Source organism: Mytilus galloprovincialis, chromosome 4 (assembly GCF_965363235.1).
Source record: "Mytilus galloprovincialis chromosome 4, xbMytGall1.hap1.1, whole genome shotgun sequence".
NCBI lineage: Eukaryota > Metazoa > Mollusca > Bivalvia > Mytilida > Mytilidae > Mytilus > Mytilus galloprovincialis.
Window position 1 is genome coordinate 69,065,895 of NC_134841.1, and position 20,049 is coordinate 69,085,943.

General features: G+C 31.4%; 1 protein-coding gene across 1 annotated transcript in view; it reads left to right on the plus strand.

The window, feature by feature from the left end:
- The window catches only part of LOC143072812 (fibrillin-1-like), a 93,273-nt gene that overhangs the window by 45,636 nt on the left and 27,588 nt on the right, over nt 1–20,049 (plus strand). Inside the window, exons 30-43 of the mRNA XM_076247916.1 lie at nt 4,902–5,024; nt 5,243–5,365; nt 5,789–5,914; nt 6,614–6,736; nt 7,394–7,516; nt 8,097–8,267; nt 9,164–9,235; nt 10,527–10,646; nt 11,060–11,185; nt 11,759–11,929; nt 12,536–12,574; nt 13,469–13,597; nt 19,079–19,207; nt 19,573–19,698. Of these exons, the coding sequence (XP_076104031.1) occupies nt 4,902–5,024; nt 5,243–5,365; nt 5,789–5,914; nt 6,614–6,736; nt 7,394–7,516; nt 8,097–8,267; nt 9,164–9,235; nt 10,527–10,646; nt 11,060–11,185; nt 11,759–11,929; nt 12,536–12,574; nt 13,469–13,597; nt 19,079–19,207; nt 19,573–19,698 (1,701 nt within the window). The remainder of the gene's footprint in view (nt 1–4,901; nt 5,025–5,242; nt 5,366–5,788; nt 5,915–6,613; nt 6,737–7,393; nt 7,517–8,096; nt 8,268–9,163; nt 9,236–10,526; nt 10,647–11,059; nt 11,186–11,758; nt 11,930–12,535; nt 12,575–13,468; nt 13,598–19,078; nt 19,208–19,572; nt 19,699–20,049) is intronic.

Below are 20,049 nucleotides of genomic sequence, written 5' to 3' on the forward strand. Positions count from 1 at the left end.
ACAAACCAAGATGGCCACCATGGCTAAAAATAGAACATGGGGGTAAAATGCAGTTTTTGGCTTATAACTCAAAAACCAAAGCATTAAGAGCAAATCTGACAGGAAGTAAAATTGTTGATCAGGTCACGATCTATCTGCCCTGGAATTTTCGGTTGTTAGGTTGCTGCCCCTGAATTGGTAATTTTGAGGAAATTTTGCTTTTTTTTTGTTATTATCTTGAATATTATTATAGATAGAGATAAACTGTAAACAGCAATAATGTACAGCAAAGTAAGAACTAAAAATAAGTCAGTATGACCAAAATAGTCAATTTACCCCCTAAGGAGTTATTGCCCTTCATAGTCAATTTTTAACAATTTTCTTAAAATTTGAAGATTTTCAATAACATTTTCCACAGAAAGTACTGTTATAGATAGAGATAATTGTAAGCAACAAGAATGTTTAGTAAAGTAAGATCTACAAACACATCACCATCACCAAAACACAATTTTGTCATGAATCCATCTGTGTCCATTGTTTAATATTCACATATAGACCAAGGTGAGCGACACAGGCTCTTTAGAGCCTCTAGTTGGTTATTATCTGGAATATTATTATAGATAAAGATAAACTGTAAACAGCAATAATGTTCAGCAAAGTAAGATTTACAAATAAGTTGACCCCTTTAGGAATTATTGCCTTTTATAGTCAATTTTTAACCATTTTTCATAAATCATAGTAATCTTTTACAAAAATCTTCTCCTCTGAAACTACTGGGCCAAATTAATTTAAACTTGGCCACAATCATCTTTGAGGTATCTAGTTTAAAAAATGTGTCCGTTGACCCGGCAATCTAACCAAGATGGCCGCCATGGCTAAAAATAGAACATAGGGGTAAAATGCAGTTTTTGGCTTATAACTCAAAAACCAAAGCATTTAGAGCAAATCTGATGGGGTTAAATTGTTTATGAGGTCAAGATCTGTCTGCCCTGAAATTTTCAGATGGATCGGACAACCGGTTGTTGGGTTGCTGCCCCTGAATTGGTAATTTTAAGGAAATTTTGCTATTTTCTGTTATTTTGAATATTATTATAGATAGAGATAAGCTGTAAACAGCAATAATGTACAACAAAGTAAGACCTAAAAATAAGTCAACATGAACAAAATGGTCAATTGACCCCCTACGGAGTTATTGTCCTTTATAGTCAATTTTTAACAATTTTCATAAAATTTGTAAATTTTTACTAACATTTTCCACTGAAACTACTGGGCCAATCATTATAGATAAAGATAATTGTAAGCAGCAAGAATGGTCAGTAAAGTAAGATGTACAAACACATCACCATCACCAAAACACAATTTTGTCATGAATCCATCTGCTTCCTTTGTTTAATATTTACATAGACCAAGGTGAGCGACACCGGCTCTTTAGAGCCTCTAGTTTCTATAATTCAATATGGATTCAAAATTAAATTGGTGTTACTATATATTCAAGGATACATCTACAAAATAAACACAGAATGGAAACTTTTGTCTGGATCATAAAAAACGTAGGTGAAAAAACTGTAAAAAATAGATGCAATTTGGGTACTGTCATGTTAAGTATATAAAAACATGATTATATGAAACAGAAAATGCTCTTTGATCTCAGGTTTCCAATAGATACAGCAAAGATACTGTATTTCTTTTGTTCAATCAACTCTTTAAATGTTTGTATATTGATAGTTTTTAGGATTGCAGTTTAGATGCGCATTATTTTAAAATTTATCTCGGTATTTGCTTAAGGCGAAGTGTACGTAATTAAACTACACAATGGATTTTTTAAAAATTTTACATGTAGATTCTGCTTGTAAAAGTAAATCGGAAAATAAAATTAAAAAAGGGGGTAACCGTTTTCGTTTTTGAGATACGAGCTGTTGAAGTTAACAGCTTCATACACCAAAATTACAAAGGATATATAGGGAAAATCGTGAAATTCGGCAGGAATTGTTACATTTCCAAGATTTTCTATTATATTTGACAATCGATTTTTTTTTTAAATTATAAGACGATTCTAAAATGTCTGAGGAATCGATTGGTGCAAAGAAAGTCCTTAGCAACCGTGCTACTTTTCAAGCTATACTCTGTTAAAGTTGAATCTTGAGTGTAAAAAAAACAAAAAAACAACGACAACGTTATTGACGTCGGCGCAACAGTTACGACGCTTCATATAGTTCTATACTTGTATGAAATATATACCGTTTTGTTGAGAGTTCGTGTTGCTCGGTCTTTAGTTCTTTATCTTACGTTTTGCGTACTATTGTATTGTATTTGTCTATTATATTCGGGTGCGTGCGGAAATCGCCAAGCTAGAAAACGGTTGACATTTTCTTCATTATGAACTAGAACTATTTTCGACCTTGTTGCCTTATTTTTGTTAAAATCTAAACACTGCGACGTGTTTTCAAAATCTCTGTTCCCATAAATCTTCATTTCATCAAGGTCTCTTCTCAGAATATCAGCCATCTGTCTGACACAGGATAACAAATCAATATTTAAGTAAATTTTAAGTTGTGTGGTAATTCTTAGTACATTTGGGTAAATTAATCTTATCTATGTGCCGCATACGCATCTATAATTCAACACATCCCTGACCCACGACATTATATATTTTATGCATTGCATGCTCTTCTTTTTATTACAATCCAGACCGGCTAGTAACCGTTGTATAACTTTACACGTCTGAAGACGAATATTTGCGTGAAACATTTTTGTATGATTTTTATTTCTGGAAATCAATCTGAAATCTACAAAAGTCCTTTTCCGAAAGTCAGGCTGGACCTTTACTTTTATGTGCATTCGGGATTTACACAAATTGTAACCCGAATAATTCAGTCGTATTATTCAGCTGATGTACGAATGCTACATTTCTCGTGTGGGAGAAAATCGGACATGGAAAGGGCTTGAATTATTCAAGTTACTCAAATTGAAACTGGGGAATATATTTCTAGTTGTTCGAAATTCGCGGAAACAAATGATTGTTTTTCGGCATTACGGTATTGAATTAATATGAGTCAGATATACCAATTATTTCTTTTAATAAACTCGAATACCAGTCAGTTTATAGGACTTCAGTTTGAATTAGGGGCGGCAATCCATTCATTTTATCCAATCAATTTGGGGGGGGAGAGGGGCGGGGGAAGGAGGGATCCAGATCCCGAAATCCCGAGGTTCCGAATTAAAAAAAAATTAAATCCCGACTACCCGAAATTCGGAAATAGAATTCCTGGACCCCGAAAGAGTCAATCCCGAAATCCCGAGCTTAAAATCACCCGATCCCGGAGTTCCGATAAAGGTCCTATCCCCCCCCCCGTAATTCTATATTCTTTTCATTCATAATCTTGAATTGAGACTTGATACTTACATTCTCTAATTTTGAATGATGCACACAGCCCACAATAAAAGAAAACAGATTTCGCTATATATCTCTTTGAAATTGGAATTTGTGAAAGAAGAAATGACATGTTATATTTTATTTTACATGTGTACTTTCAATTTCAATATGGTTCTAAATTTAGATTTAGTTTTCCCATAAATTGCGGACGGAATAGAAGACACCTATTTTCTGCACATGTAGAAAAAGTTGAAAACTGGGAGTTGAATGACACAATTTTTACTTATTTTAAGATAAATGTTAGAATTAGACAACTTTTAAGTTACTGAGTAATTTTTGGGGCTTAATTTGTTTATTTTTTTTTGTTTTCCGTCTTTGTTCTTCCGACTTGTAAGTGTTGCACTAGTGGTCAAATTATTCTCTTGGTATAGTCTGATATCTTATATGAATATAAATCATGTCCTTAAATTTTCAATTGCACAAAATTCGAACATTTCAACGTCTTTTTAATAAAACAATTAAATCCACACGTCTTTCATTAATTATTTGTAACCTATTATAAAACTTTATGTTGAGTACTGTGTTTTTCATTCAAGACTACGGCTTTTTAAAACGATATTGTTGGGTCAATTCAGGTTTCATTTTAATTAATTTGATATCAATAGAAGAAAAATTGTTACATGTTTATTTGTTTATTTGTTTATAATGTTGTTGTGAGGCGTTTTTTCTTTCTGTTGATTTCATAAACACGAAATGCCTTCTCCTACGCGTCTAAAACAAAAACAAACAAAAAAACAAAAAAAACAACAGTGTTTTTAAGTCAGGCTGCACACAGAACAACGTACAGAATGCTGTGATTTCTAATTTGAGTTATTGAGATAATTTCTATGAGGTTTAAGACAGCACAGGCGTGCTTGTTGGATTCATTATAGACCGCAGAAAGTAGTTTCTCTTTAGTGTGTCCTTTCTTGGAGTAAGGGAGATAACTTGCATAACTAACGACGAACGTTTTTAATCCCGTATTCCGCTAGAGGCGTGCAATTACGTACACTTCGCCTTAAGTTAAATTCCTGTTGCAATCTCTTTTAGGAATGATATATATAGATTCCACAACCGCAACAAGTGTATTACAATATTTCTCCACTCGAAACAGTTAAATTTTATTATTTAAAGCACGAGGCTTGCCAAGCTTTTTAAATAATTAGAATTTAACTGTTGAGAGTGGAGAAATTATCGTTATACACGATTTACAGTGATGTAATCTGTTTCTCTTATGATTTTCGTCCTTCTTTTTCAAAGATTTGAGGAAAGTTGTGTACTTTTGATGTGACGTCATCTTGCATGTTCGCCTTTTTTCATGACTTCACAATAAGAAAATTCGGAAGAAAATAAGAAAATTTAACGTTACAATTAAATTTTAACCAATCATTTGCCGAGAACAGATTTTTGACTAGTGAGGAGACATATTTTTCTCACACCGGTCAGGAAATGTGAAAATAGCACAAAAATTCGAGAAATATATTACCATCACATCTTACGTTTATTTCAGACTTGGATGAGTGTACTGAAGGTTCAGCTAGATGTGATCCTCAAGCAGTTTGTATCAATACCATTGGTTCATTCAAGTGTGACTGCAGACCAGGCTATAGTGGTGATGGATTTACCTGTAGAGGTAAGGTTTATATTAAACTGACAATACTGGTAATTTTTGGTCCTGAGCTAAGGTTCGTGTAATTCTGGCTGTATTGGGTTGTTTACTTGTAGGGGGTAGGTTATAAATGGTAGCTTCTATATAATAAAGAAATATTTACAGACAGAAGTTTCTAACTAGTTAGTTTACAGTATACGTGTTATACTTTTCTATATAATTTGATATAAATATGTTTGTAGATGTAAATGAATGTACACGTAACAATGGTGGCTGTGATATAGATGCCACCTGTATAAATGTACCTGGCAGTTTTAGATGTGTTTGTGATGATGGCTATACTGGTGATGGCTTCCATTGTAGAGGTATGTTTTACTTAATTTTAAAACTCTGTGGTAGAAAAGAGTGGTTTTTTCTTGTCAAGTGCCTAACATTAATCTTGAAATTTTTTATGTTGATATTGGTTGCCAACAAAAATACTCAGAAATACAAATATTATCAGTACTGGTAGTCCATAACTCCCATACATATCCTCCAAAAAAAAATATGGAGTTAATTATAAATGTTATTTTTTTTAAGGACAGTTATATTTGTATTAAGATCAATTTTAGTATAAATACCACAAGAAAACAATGGTAGTCAATGTTGGATGCCATCTAAATGTGAAGATAATCTATTGACCATTTTGCTGGCAATTGCCTCATTTTCAATTAATTTTGATCTCCATGATTGCGTATTATTTATGTATATCTAGATTCTTGTTTCAAATTTATAAAAATATTTTGAAGATGTGGATGAATGTACTGTAGACAGATTATCCTGTCAGAATGGACAATGTATAAACATTCCAGGCAGTTATAGGTGTGAATGTGAGATGGGATTTACTACATCTGAAGATGAAAAAGCTTGCCAAGGTATAGAACTAGTTGCATTACGCTAAGATAAAAAAAAAAACCAAACAAAAAACAACATGAAACTTGCAAATTGATAATGCAATTGGACATGTTTTGCAAAAATAATAATGTGTATTTGGAATTTCAAGATGCTCATTTCAACTCTATAACAGTTATAGTTTGATTTATTTATCTATAGTTTTGAGATTTTATTATCACAGCTGCAACTTTGTGTAAGGAAAAAAGGTCCTGAATTGGTTTCAAGGAATGATTAGTCTTTAAAGGGCTCTCAAAACTTCATTATTTGACAGAATTCAATGAAATTTTGTTAGACTTTGTCTCTGACAACTTTAAAAATCATCTCCATCTAACTATTCTTACAGGACTTATGCCATTTGAAATGTAAATTATGTAGAACAATGCATATTCATCTACCTTTGATGTAAACTTTTGTAAAACTATAAGAAAGAGTATATGAGCACCCCAAAGGTGACTGGGGAACAGATATGGTCACTATGGTCTTCTTCAGACTTTTTTTTGGCAGTGTAGATAGAGTGCCACACTCTGAACTGCGGGATAAGATCCCTTGCACCAACATTGAAAGGGGTCTCTAGATGGCATTGTGCAAGGCAACATTTTTGTTCTGATCCAAAATCTTCATTTTATTAGTATAGACTATTTTTATACAGATTTTCTCATCATGTTTTGTTTAATTTTCAGACATTGATGAGTGTATATTCAAGCACTTGTGTGTTAATGGACAATGTGAGAATACATATGGACACTTCAGATGTAACTGTGCACAGGGCTATACACTGGACCAGACAGGTGGAAATTGTACAGGTATAATATTTGTATCATGTTTTATTTAAGGACTGGTTTCTGAAAACAATTTTGTCTGATGGAAACAGTTAGATATCTTTTGATATGTATAAAATAAATGAGTGACTAAGAGACATTTCCTCAGTTCCATGAATGATGGTTTATTATTTGATACAGATTAGCAATTTGTTTTAACATTGCATAAGATAATAATTACTGATACCTGTTCTTACTAAAATTTTTACACATTTAAATGTGGTTTTTACACACTATTAGAGTACTATAAACTTTTTGGTCTTAACAAATTCATTATAGAAAAAGAAAGTTAAGGTGGTACCCAATACTTTCACTAAAATTAATTTGGCTCGTTTAATTTTCATAAAATTTTGACAAAGTATTTACTTTGACCCTTTGACAAAAATATTAAAATCTCAAAAATGTGAACCAACCATTTTGTCAGAAATATTACACTACTTATATAGCAATTTGACAAACACTTATTTTGATCATTGAGAAGCTTAATATTCCTTTAACAACACATCATAATTAAGACGTTAAGCTGATTTTACAAGAGTTATCTCCCTGTAGTGTTAGGTACCACCTTAATTTAAATGCTATTTGATATTGTTTAAAAATGCTGAATCTTTAGACGTTCAACACATATGTTCATACTTTCAGATATAAATGAATGTTTGAACCCAGATAATTGTAGATACGGAACATGCATAAACACCAGCGGGAAATACATCTGTCAGTGTCCACCAAACTTTACACTGACACCATCTGGAACAGCTTGTATTGGTAAGACTATGTTAGATATATTAGAAGAATACTGTGGATTCATTATTATACGTTGGATACCAATTTTTGTTGGTTTCGTGGGTACAAGTGAACCACGAATTCAAATGTTTTTTGCCCGTCACCTTAAAAAAAACTCCTTTAGTACAGTCAGTAGTAGTATTGGAAAGAAAATTTAAATCAAAAAAAAATTAAAACTCCATAAAGAATATGATCATAGATGAATATATAAAAAAGAAGATGTGGTATGATTGCCAATGAGACAACTGTCCACAAGAGACCAAAATGACACAGACATTAACAACTATAGGTCACCGTACGGCCTTCAACAATGAGAAAAGCCCATACCACATAGTCAGCTATAAAAAGCCCTGATAAAACAATGTAAAACAATTTTTTTTTAAAGTTTTTCAGCAAAGAAGTAAGTCCTAACCAAAACTATGTTGTCTTGGGTAAGAACATATTTGGAATCTGATTTATTAAAAGAAGTGCACAAAAAAAAAATATAATATTTGAAGAACCTTACTTTAAAAGGTAAGCTTTAAATAATTAACTGTCTAATCTTCATGAAATTCCATTTTAGATTTAAGAATTGGTACCTGCTATTTGGAAGGGCCTGCTGTATCACAAGGAGTGGGTAGATGTAGAGGAGAGATTGGTAGAAACTTATTACGATCTTCATGTTGTTGTTCTGTTGGTAGAGGATGGGGTGAAGCAAGAGGCATGTGTGAGCACTGTCCAAGAAATGGATCATGTATGTAGAAATTTATGTCAAACTCTTGTTAGAATTTCAGAAATATTTTCAACAGTACACTCAAGCATCACTGAAGAAATATTATTTGTCAAAATGGGCATCTTGTTCAGTCAAAGGACAAGGTTCACTTATGGCCCAAAATGGCCTTAAGTATCAACTTTATCATAAAACACCAAAAAGTTCACAGATTGGTTCGTAAATGGGTCTATTTCAAAAGTGTTGATGCTCAATAAATCAGTTCCTTTCATAATAGAACATAATACTCTCAAAATTAGGCCCATTTTGGACATTTTGACAAATTATGATGATTTTGGGCAAATTTCAGACCTAAAATTTAGCTTTAGGAAAAATTTGGCTGCCACCTACGATCCAAAATGTTTTATAACCAAAAGATTCCAAATGTGATATAGAATTCATCAATATAAAAACTTTTTGGATTGTGGAAGGGCGGCCAAGGTTAATTATGCCAAAAACAATTAAAATTTTGGACAAAATTTACCAAATTGACCTAAAATACAAATAATGTATAGTTAAGGGGTCATAGCTTCAAAAATTTTAAAGGAAGGTGCCAAAAAAGAATATTTTAGTCTTAACAGTATTATCACAAGTATTTCTATTTGAAATTTTGTAATTGTTTGGATGGATTTAAAAGACATCAAAAATTTAGGGCCAATTTTATCACTTCGTGAACCTTCTTCTTTGTACTGTTAATATAATCAATAAATTTTAGTTATGTGATATTTAAAATTTTCCATTTAAGAAAGATAGCTTTTCCTTTTTTAAAATTTTATACAGGGTATTCTATGATGAAGATCACTTTGGAAAGTTGTTTTTTCCATACCTGTAAATTATCACAGGAAGGTATCAAACTAATTATTGCATTTCTTTATTTTTAGCTGAGTATAAATCCCTCTGTCCAGGTGGTACAGGATTCAAACCAGGAAACACCACAACAGGAGGTATAGATGGTAAGAAAGAGTAGTTTTTATTATGCCCCACCTACGATAGTAGAGGGGCATTATGTTTTCTGGTCTGTGCCTGCGTCCGTTCACATCAGGTTAAAATTTTTGGTCAAGGTAGTTTTTGATGAAGTTGAAGTCCAATCAAATTGAAACTTAGTACACATGTTCCCCATGATATGATCTTTTTAATTTAAATGCCAAATTATAGTTTTGACCCAATTTTATGGTCCACTGAACATAGAAAATGATAGTGCAAAGTTCAGGTTAAAGTTTTTGGTAAAGGTAGTTTTTGATGAAGTTAAAGTTACATCAACTTTAAACTTAGTACACATGTTCCCTATGATATGATCTTTCTAATTTTAATTCCAAATTAAAGTTTTGACCCCAATTTCATGGTTCACTGAACATAAAAAATGATAGTGCGAGTGGGGCATCTGTGTACTATGAACACATTCTTGTTTAAACTAATATGAAGTATGGGGTAAAGTTCAATGAGACAACAACCCACCTACCCATATAACCAAAAGAGTGGCAACATGCAATCTACAGCAACAGAAAGTTGTAAAATACTGTCAATTCAGAAATTTAATTGAAATCGCAAAAATCTCAATTATTAAAATCATAATTTTGTGCATTAATTGATAATTGCAATAATAAAAAAAAACTATAATAAATCCATATTTTCTGAATTCACAGTAAATTAATCACATGCAAACAAAAATCTGTGATCAAGACCCAATTTTTCTCCAAATTACAGATTTGTTATCAAACATTCACTGACAATATTTCTGTGAATAGATCACTACCCTCCCCTCCCTGTCTTTAATATTTATCAATGAACTTATTAGCATGCAAAAAAAAAAATATGGACAGGAAAACACTCAACTCTACAAAAGTAATGGTATAATAGATGATATTTTGTTTTGTTCTGAATATGCTTAAAATAACTTGATGTTCGGCCAACAATGGATGATTGATTGTAGATATTTGGAAAAAAAATACTGTCAATATAACATTAAAGATCCATTAGTTCATTTCTTCAGGTAATTCCCAATATGACTTTATGGATATTATAATTGACCGTTTCAGAATCTATAGGAGTATTGCTAATTTCATTGTTTGTACCCCAAAATGAAAATAACGTCACCACATTGGTTGAATTTCCATTGTTTTGGACACTTTCAACCCATCACAACGTTTTGGTGTACATTTTTGAAAATATTACCCAGAATGCACTAGATTCTGAAATGGCTATGTTGCTCTGTATGGATGTGAACTGTTTGTTTTATTTTATTAGACATAAACGAATGTGTAGAAATCTCTGGTATTTGTGAAGGAGGAGAATGTCAGAATACCTATGGAGGATATGTGTGTATATGTCCTACTGGTTATAGATTACAAGGTCACAGGTGTATAGGTATGTTTTTATCTGAAAATTGTCTTGACACATTCCCCATTTCCATTCTCAATTTTAGTATTATCAGGAAAACTCAGAATATGATGATGGGAGTATATGCTATCGAGAAAACAACTCAACAACACAAATAACCTGTATACACCTAGTGATTAACATGCAGTCTGCAGCAATAGACAGCTGTTTGTAAAACATTTCGAGCTACAAAGCATTCAAAGTCTTATTGTTCTACCACATTCAAGGCAAATGCAAGACCACCAAGGCTGTCATTTCATTTGCAAAACCTAATCAAATGCCATGTATAGACAAATGAGGATGGAAATCAACTGTTAAAAAATTCTTAAATTTATAATTTATACTGAAAATTAAAAAAAAAAATAATGGAATTTGTTTTTTATTGATTTTTTATATTTTAGATATTAATGAATGTAGAGAGAATCCTTCATTATGTGGAGAAGGGACATGTGCCAATATACAAGGAAGCTTTAAGTGCATGTGTCCTGATGGATATGTACCCATGATTGGGGAAAAAGGTTGCATGGGTTAGTATTATTTTAAGATGTCTGGCTTGAATTCATAAACAATATTTTGAAGTAATACTCAATTTGTAATAACTGAACAGAAACCTTTTTTTTCAACAAGCCATGTTATTTTAGCATTTCAGCTTTTTGGCAGGAGCATTCTAGAGAGTATGAGTATAAAACTGTATTCTTTTGTAACCATTTTAACATTATTTTTTTTTAACAAGGACAGAATTGGTGATTGTAAGTGTTTTTTCTGAATTTTGTTGTTGTCATATAAACACTTATGATTAAAACCAAATGTCAGTTGAAACGATTTCTCTAGTGCACCAAAACAAAGTAAAAAAAGCAGTGGTGGATCCAGGGGGAGGGCTCCGGGGGTTGGAACACCCCTTTTTTTGGACGATCAAATGCATTTGAATGGGTACATATAGTTGGAACACCCCCCCCCTTTTTGTCCTGGGTTGGGAACTCCCCTTTTTAAAATGGCTGGATCCGCCCCTGAAAAAAGTAACTTAGATTCATTTACTGGGTTTCACATGCCTAAATAAAGTAATACACATGATTTTATATTATGAGATGTTTCTTTTTTAGATATGAGGAAAGGAAACTGTTATTCGTCCTACTTTACACAGAGAAGAAGACCATACCAACTGGTGTGTGAAAGTCCTTTGTCATCTAACGTCACAAAGAAGATGTGTTGTTGTAGTTCACTTGGTAAAGCTTGGAATTCTCCCTGTGAAGTATGCCCAGATGCTGGATCTGGTAAGTCAATTAATACAATGAATGAATGAAATCTTTATTGCAAAAGAATAGACATGCTATGGCAAAATTAACAACATATATTACATTATATAAAACATGAATAGACAGCAGAGAACAATAGTATAATACAATAACATATAAAGTTATGAGACTATATAAGATCGAATATTCCATGCAGATTTTACATAATTTGATAGTAAGAGACTTACAATAAAAAGTATTTTAATAAGTTTCAGAAAAAAATGTTTTGATCAAGCAACATTGTACTTTGATTGAAGATCACACATCAGTAAACCAAGCTTTTTTTTATAAAGTCATGTGACAAAAGAAAACCAGAAATTAAATCATGCAGATATATTTTGAATTTTGAATATAATGACCTGTTATCTGTTGCAAGAAAAGTTCTATGTATGATTTCTAGATAATTTAAAAAAATAAAATTATGGACAGATTTAACTTCTATGTCATAACTGTCATGGATATAAAACAAAAGAAATAGTATATATTTATAGTAATGTTATGATTCTAGTTATGGCGTGAACATTTTTATCTTTTGTTCTGTTTTTGTAATATTTTTATTTAGACCATTGTTTTTTGTACTTTCAGGAAACTATAGTGAGCTATGTGGACCAAAAGACATCAGTCGTGAGTAGAAATATGTTGTTTAAATTTTGATAACTTTGAAAAAATACCTGTTTTTGAGATTTGGAAAATTTCTATATAGGATTTTATACATCTATTAAAAAGATAATGTTTCTTAGTTTTTGATTGTGTATTTTATTGTATGATGATGCCTGAAATTTAGAATTGGTTTCCTACCAGAATATAACATTTTTGAAACGTGTCCTCATATTATATTTTGTTACAATTATTTCAAAAGTTCTTCAAAATCAGAACATTAGAATACTTTCTTTGTCAAAGCTGTTCAAGAAATAAATTTAAGGAACAGTAGGAGGGTTCTTTATTTTTCATTCTGCTATGCATAAATTTTAAATAATTATTTTCTATTCATTCTTCTATCTTTCTTAGATAATTAGAGACCATCAAATTTTTGAAGTCTGTACCAATCAAAACTTATACACAATGCTTATTACCACCAAACACAGATCAAATTAAAATTTAGGTGGCCTCACTTTGTTTGAGTTATGTTCCTTTATAGATGAAAAAATGGTGAATTTGCCGTTTCTGCTCTCTAACTTTACGTTGCAATTTGCCTAAACCAAATAGTATGAAACTTATACACAATGCTTATTGCACCAAAAAGATCAAATTCAAATTAAGGTGAGTTCTTTTTCACGAGTTATGTCCCTTTATGAATTGGTGATTTTGTCATTTCTGCTTTAAAACTTTATTTTGCTTCAACCAAGTATTATGAAACTTTTACACAATGCTTATTATGGCTTATTACAGTAGATTAAAATTATTACATTGACTCTTGTATATTTTATTTACATGTGAGGTATCTGTACTATGGTCGCATTTTTATTTTATTTCAACTTGAAGTAATAAATTGTCATTGTATTGAAAATGTATTTTCAGGTATAAATGAATGTGAGATATTTGGAAACAACATATGTAAGAATGGTGAATGTTTTGACACGGAAGATAGTTTCAGATGCCAGTGTAATACAGGATTCCTGTATAATCCAACAACATTTAACTGTGAAGGTACAATATTGTGTTAAAATTGAGAATGGAAATGGGGAGTGTATCAAAGAGACAACAACCTGACCAAAGAGCAGATAATAGCTGAAGGCCACCAATGGGTCTTCAACACAGCAAGAAAATGCTGCACCCGGAGGCGTGCTTCCGTTGGCCCCTAAACAAAAATGTATACTAGTTAAGTGATAAAATTGCAATTCTTTGAATTTTTAATATTTAAACAGTTAGTGAAATTATTTCTCTACAGAAAAGTAAAATTTACAATTTATTTTACTACTGGCTAAGGTTGAAGGGTACAGTACTTGTAATGCTGAAGTATCATTGAACAGAGAACAGTCATGGTTATACATAAAATTTTCCTACCGAAGTTAAGTGTTTCTCTCGAGCATTCTGGCTTCTGCCACTAATATAACTCGAACGCAATAAAATAGCCGATATTAATGAAAGTGGTGTTTATTAAAAAAAACCTAATCAATCAATCAATAAGACATGCAAACAGCACTAAATCAAAACAAAAGATATCTTGCTACAAGGAGAAGAATAAAAATATGGTTTCTTTATCATCTTTAAGGTGAAAATTTTCACTGTAGAATTCACATAAGTCTTTCCTATTGCATTGTTTGTAACTAAAACATCATGGTGTGTAGAAATAGGTAAAATCATTCAGACTTGTGATATTTATAATACTGTAACAAGGATCCGGAAATTTGTTCACCTAATTTCGGTCATTTTCATACAACTTTTAAAAGTTGATGCCCCTTTTCAAAAAATGATTGTCAAAATCACATTACTGCATGAGACTCATTATGAGTATGCTCATACTCGATCGTCATGTTCGTAGCATCAACAAACTTGTTTCACTGTTGCATCGCATTTACTTCATGATTTGTCCTACCATTTTCCAAAAATCGTTTAAAGGGAAACTTCGCAAAAAAATCAAAAATTGATATTATGTTCATTCTGTATAAAAATGCTCAAATTCATAGATATTAAAGTTTTATTCCGCTAGATAAGCGATCACCATCGATTTTAAATTTAGAGTATCAATTCTCTGCGATCCGCCATTTTGTCTTCTTTCCCGATTAATAAAAACGATATGTCTGTAAACCACAAAGAAACAAAACTACAGTAACCGATGTAGTCGTAATTGCGTGTCGATATCTTGTCAATCGTACGGTTGTTTTATCCGACTAACTAACTTGATACGAAAAATATTCTTACTTTTTTTAAATTACCATGGTCTGTTGTTTTTAAACTGTTGATATTGGAATTAGGTGAAAAGTCAAAGTTGAAATCATAAATAAGTGTTCCGTGAAAATTGTTTTCGAAAATCTAATTTGTTCATAATTCTTTAAAGTAATAAACAAATATATTTTGATCTTCCCTCATCTGATCACCAGCATGGCTAAAGGTATTACTTCCAAAGGTATTGTGAGGGGTGTGAGGTGACACGTCCAGGTATTCAAGCGATTTCCTGTCGGGCTTGCAAGTTCATGCATCGTTTCACTTCTGCAGGTATTGATCAGTGTACACGGCTGATAACTTATAACTTATAACTTTCCATTTTGAACTATCAGATGAATAATATACAACTTTGTCTTACTTGTCATTACTAAACTCATACGCTTGTTTATAAATAACATTTCTGGTGTAAAGAATATAATTCATAAACATATAAATAATACCCAAAAAATAAGATTTGATGAAATTAAAATCTATTTAAATATTTTTTCCAAGGGTGAATTTGGGAAAATGGAATATATAGTCATTGTCAATAGTGAAGGACAGATTGGAACAGACCAGAAATATTGATTTAAAAAAATGTACGCACTTGTCGACGATTCGTTTATACGACTGGATAGAAAGTTATGGAACTATAGCGCAATTTAAAATATATACATGTATACATTGAACATAAGAAAAAAACATATATTTTGAATAAATAGGGGTAAAAGTGTTGTAAATAGACTAGTCCACGTATGCCAACAGTATGTAATCATCGAATGTCGATAGACTATTGTATACCAGAAGAAGAAGAGAACCAATTTGATTTAAATACAGGTCGATGTATAACTTTTGCTTTGGTTCATTGAAGCTGTGGACCTAGTAAAATCACAGATTTATATTTCAATTAGATTGTTCTCGAACAAAGGAAGTAATTCGTCATCACAATTGTTATATATGCCACTGGACGAACACTAATTATCCCCAGGGAATGTGAATATTTTGCTGGGAAACTTTTGAGTATCAAAGTTTCAAATTAATTTCGGGATTTATTTTCTTTCTTGGTATTTAATAACAGAAAAAAGAATAAATTACTTGTTCGCTAAATAGGGGTATTCTTGTCAGATAAAAGACTTTTAGTTATATTTAAAAAATAGGGAAATATGACATTAAATTGGTTCTGTCTTTTTTTTAAACATCGTTAAAAAGATGTGTGTCTAAGGTGAACGCCACAAGAACCCTGTAATACTAGTACGAGAGTATAGCATGTAAACATTCCTTCTCAATAATATGGTTGTATTGGAAATCTTTTCATACAGATTGACAACTCATTGTCCGATATGCATGTAATATTTGCCACATGACGCCCATAGTTCTTTCTACCATCATCATCTTATTCTGTGATATTGCTGTAAACATCGATGGTTCACACCCAAACAAAATGGGAGTAATGGACCTTCAGAGCTTCTCCGTGTTATACACTTGTGAAATATATAGACGAAATTTCTGTATTGAAATGAATCTACATCTCACAAACAGGATTTTCAAATAACGATTGTGAGTAATCACCTTACAAACCAATATAAACGTATGGCAAGATATAACCATGAAGGAATTTAGTTTTTGTCAGACGCAAGAACTCATCACTATATATATCATAAACGTATACGTATATATATATGCATACAGTTTCAAATATTAAGAACAAGCGGTCGATGTCGATAGTCTGTTTTCTAACTGTTCAGAGTTAGACATGTCACTTGTTCATTCTTGGAAGCCTTCATATTCCCCGTCTAACGATGGGAACTCTTTCTGATTGTGTTGACTATAAATGCTTGTATGGTAATTCTGTCGTTTATCTGTACAAGCGGTTGCATTTCCTCTCCTTTCCCAACAAACAAACGAACGAAACGCCACTAGTCTGATTTCTCTGGAGCTCATCCTCAATGGCGCTTATACGTCAGGAAACTTACATGTATACTAATAATGATTGTTTCAAGAACAACGATGTATGGACGAACTATTATAAATTCGTCAATATCAGTTATGCATGACTAAAATATAACTTTTATTACAACTACTGTATTACTTATTTGGATTAATGACGGCTATCATGTTCAACATTGCACAAATATTATCATAGAATTTTAAAAAAAATCCTCAAAAATCCTCAAAAGAAATAATGCCTTAGCTTAGATAATTGATATTCTTTTCACAAAAAGTTTGTGTAAATGATTGTCAAATGAATTTAATTATGTAAGAATAAAATGTTAAAAAGAAACTAAAAAAAAATCATGCATGTTGTATGTTGTATTTTTTTGTCAATTAAAAACTTTAAAATTGCAATAGTTTTATTAGCATTTAAACACAGCCAGATTTGAATACAAGTTAAGAAATTCCGGTAAAGTCAATGATATCAAACAGATGTACAATGGTATATCAAATTGGGTAATATTGCATTTAGTTTTTATAAAAGATTAAAACTACTATTTTTTGCTTCATATTTGAATCTTTACGCCAATTGCCGCTAAGAAAGTAATCAAAAATTGTTTCCTTTTATTTTTATACACTTTCGGAATTACGAATCTGAATTTTATTTTCAATTAATTTACACAATTTAATTATTGTATCTTTATTCTCATCGTGTATTAAATCTTAGTGTATTAACATCGTGACAGCATACTCTTTCTAATCCTTTCTGTTTATCCTTTCCAAATAACAACATTTATACCTGTGTACGCTTGAACTCACACCTGCGGCTAAATAGCTACAAGGTAAACGAATTGACCTCAAGCCGAGAAATATACAGTGACCTTTACAAAATAATATACACACTCTGCTCACACATTAGTTGCATTGAAATGATTATCAAAACAATAACGGTAAATAGAACTGAAATATTTTCAGTTCAATATCAGTAAAAATGTTCAATAAATATTTTATGAAAAAAATCTCAACAATAATTAATTAAATTTATTCAAAAACATTTACTAGAGATAATTTTATAGGAGTTAATTCAATCAATACAAAACGGTATATGCATATTCATTTTCGTTCATTCTTATATTGTGGTTAATAACTTCGACCATTCGTCAGCTGTGCGCTTTTAATTACGTATATTGTCGATAAGCTATAAGAGTTAAAGAGATTTTATTTTTTCCCAGAATTCAATAAATCGGGCTAATACGTCACGACCCACTCGAGAATTCAACCAAAAAAGTTACAAATACTTGATTTTCTCCGTTATTAGAAGGAATATAAATTTAAAACTTTGCAAATGTGTTTTTTATGTTAAGATGAACATAATTAGATGATAAGTAAAAAATCGCGGAATTTCCCTTTAAGAGCAATTAAGGGAAGGCAACAGTTTATAAATAAAATGATTTTAATGACTCAAAACGATAATATTCTCAGTTATTGCTTACGTTTCCTTTGATTCTGAAGTCAAAATTCAAACCGGATGTACTGCGACAATACTAAAACGAACAATTCCGGACTCATTTCCGGGATTAGTTTTGTTTATCCAAATCACAGGAAATCATCGGCTTTTTAATATTTTACCTTTAATAGTGTAAGAATATTAATTAAAATAGTTGCACTAGCTTTATTTAGGATGAAATTATTTTATATTTACAATTATTTGTCTAAATCTGTGGAAGAGAATTTCAAACATGCGTATTACATAGTAAACAAAGCACGTGTGTTAGAAGTATAAAAAAATATTTTTTTCTACGTAAATTAAACCAAGTTTTAATTTAATTTTAAATCATAATTGACAATTGTCTGACCTGTTGAGTAATTAAATAATGAAGCCAGTTGGTATGGAATTTTTATTTCTTTATAATAATAGTTTGGAGCTTGTGATTAATTGCCAGGTGTGAATTAAAAACACAGGTAAAGAGATTAGCAATCATTAGCCAATAGCTCCCCGAGGCATTAATATAGTTATTAGGAGGGCCCTCAGGATTATAACACTTTAATGAAGTGGCAGTTTAATTACAGGAAGTCGATAACAAAACAAAAATATGTTCAAAATGGCGATTTTGAAAGTCGATCTCAACGAAATGACCGAAATTATTACGGTTGAAAAATAAAATTTGACCTAAATCCCAATTAAAAGTTTAGGACATTATAGTTTCAGTTTAGGACATGACTGGCAAATATGACCGTTTCCGGACCCTTGTACTGTAATATTGTTGATGTGAAGGATTCTCATACAGAATTTGGCAAATAGATCTTTTATTTAAAACCTTATACTTTCAGACGAGGATGAATGCAGAAGACAATTGTCACCATGTGCTGGTATAGCACAATGTATGAACACTCCAGGAAGTTATTTCTGTAGATGTCCCACTGGATATAAACTGACCCCTGACCTTCACAGTTGTCAAGGTAATTTTTCCTCAGTATGCAGGTACATCACAATATATAAAACACATGAGGAAGTTATTTCTGTAGTTAGAACTTAAATTTTTTTTTTGAAAAATCAAAAACCATCTATAGTTGTGTATAATATATATCCCTTCTACCATCTACATATTTGGGGTAAAAGTGCATAATATAGACAGCTTCTATTTTTTAAGTAAAGACAAATATCATACAATATCTTTTTTCTGTAAATACTTTTTGAAAGAATCGATATGGTCTTTTATAGGATATTGCACTGAAAAATGATGAATTAAGAATTGTTCAATTTAAATATACATATAGTTAGTATAACTGTTGGTAAATATTTTAAGTATAAAATGTATTTGTAGATGTTGATGAATGTAGGGACATTTCTGGAATCTGTAACAATGGTGAATGTACCAACTTAGATGGCAGCTTTAAGTGTATCTGTAGACCTGGTTATAGACTTAACCAAAACAGGGACTCATGTTTAGGTATGATGTACTTATATATCTGTTTTGGAAAGGTATAGGCTTATCAAAAATCAGGGATCGTAAGCAATTTTGCGCAATCAGTGCTGACCCAACAATTTTGAAAATATTTTTAACTAGTTATGACCCTTTGAAATATAAATGGTATTGGGAATCCCATTTCATTTGCTGTGAAGCTTTTATTTCTCTTAAGATATTGAAAAGAAAAAAGAAAATGAAAAAAAGTTCTTTTTTAGTTATTCCCTTTTTCAAAAGCCTAGGATTTATCACGATCTATTACAAATTTTTTTTTTTTTTTTATCACGTCGTTTACCATGTCGCAAGAAACAATATCAGGATATGGTGTTTTAGTTG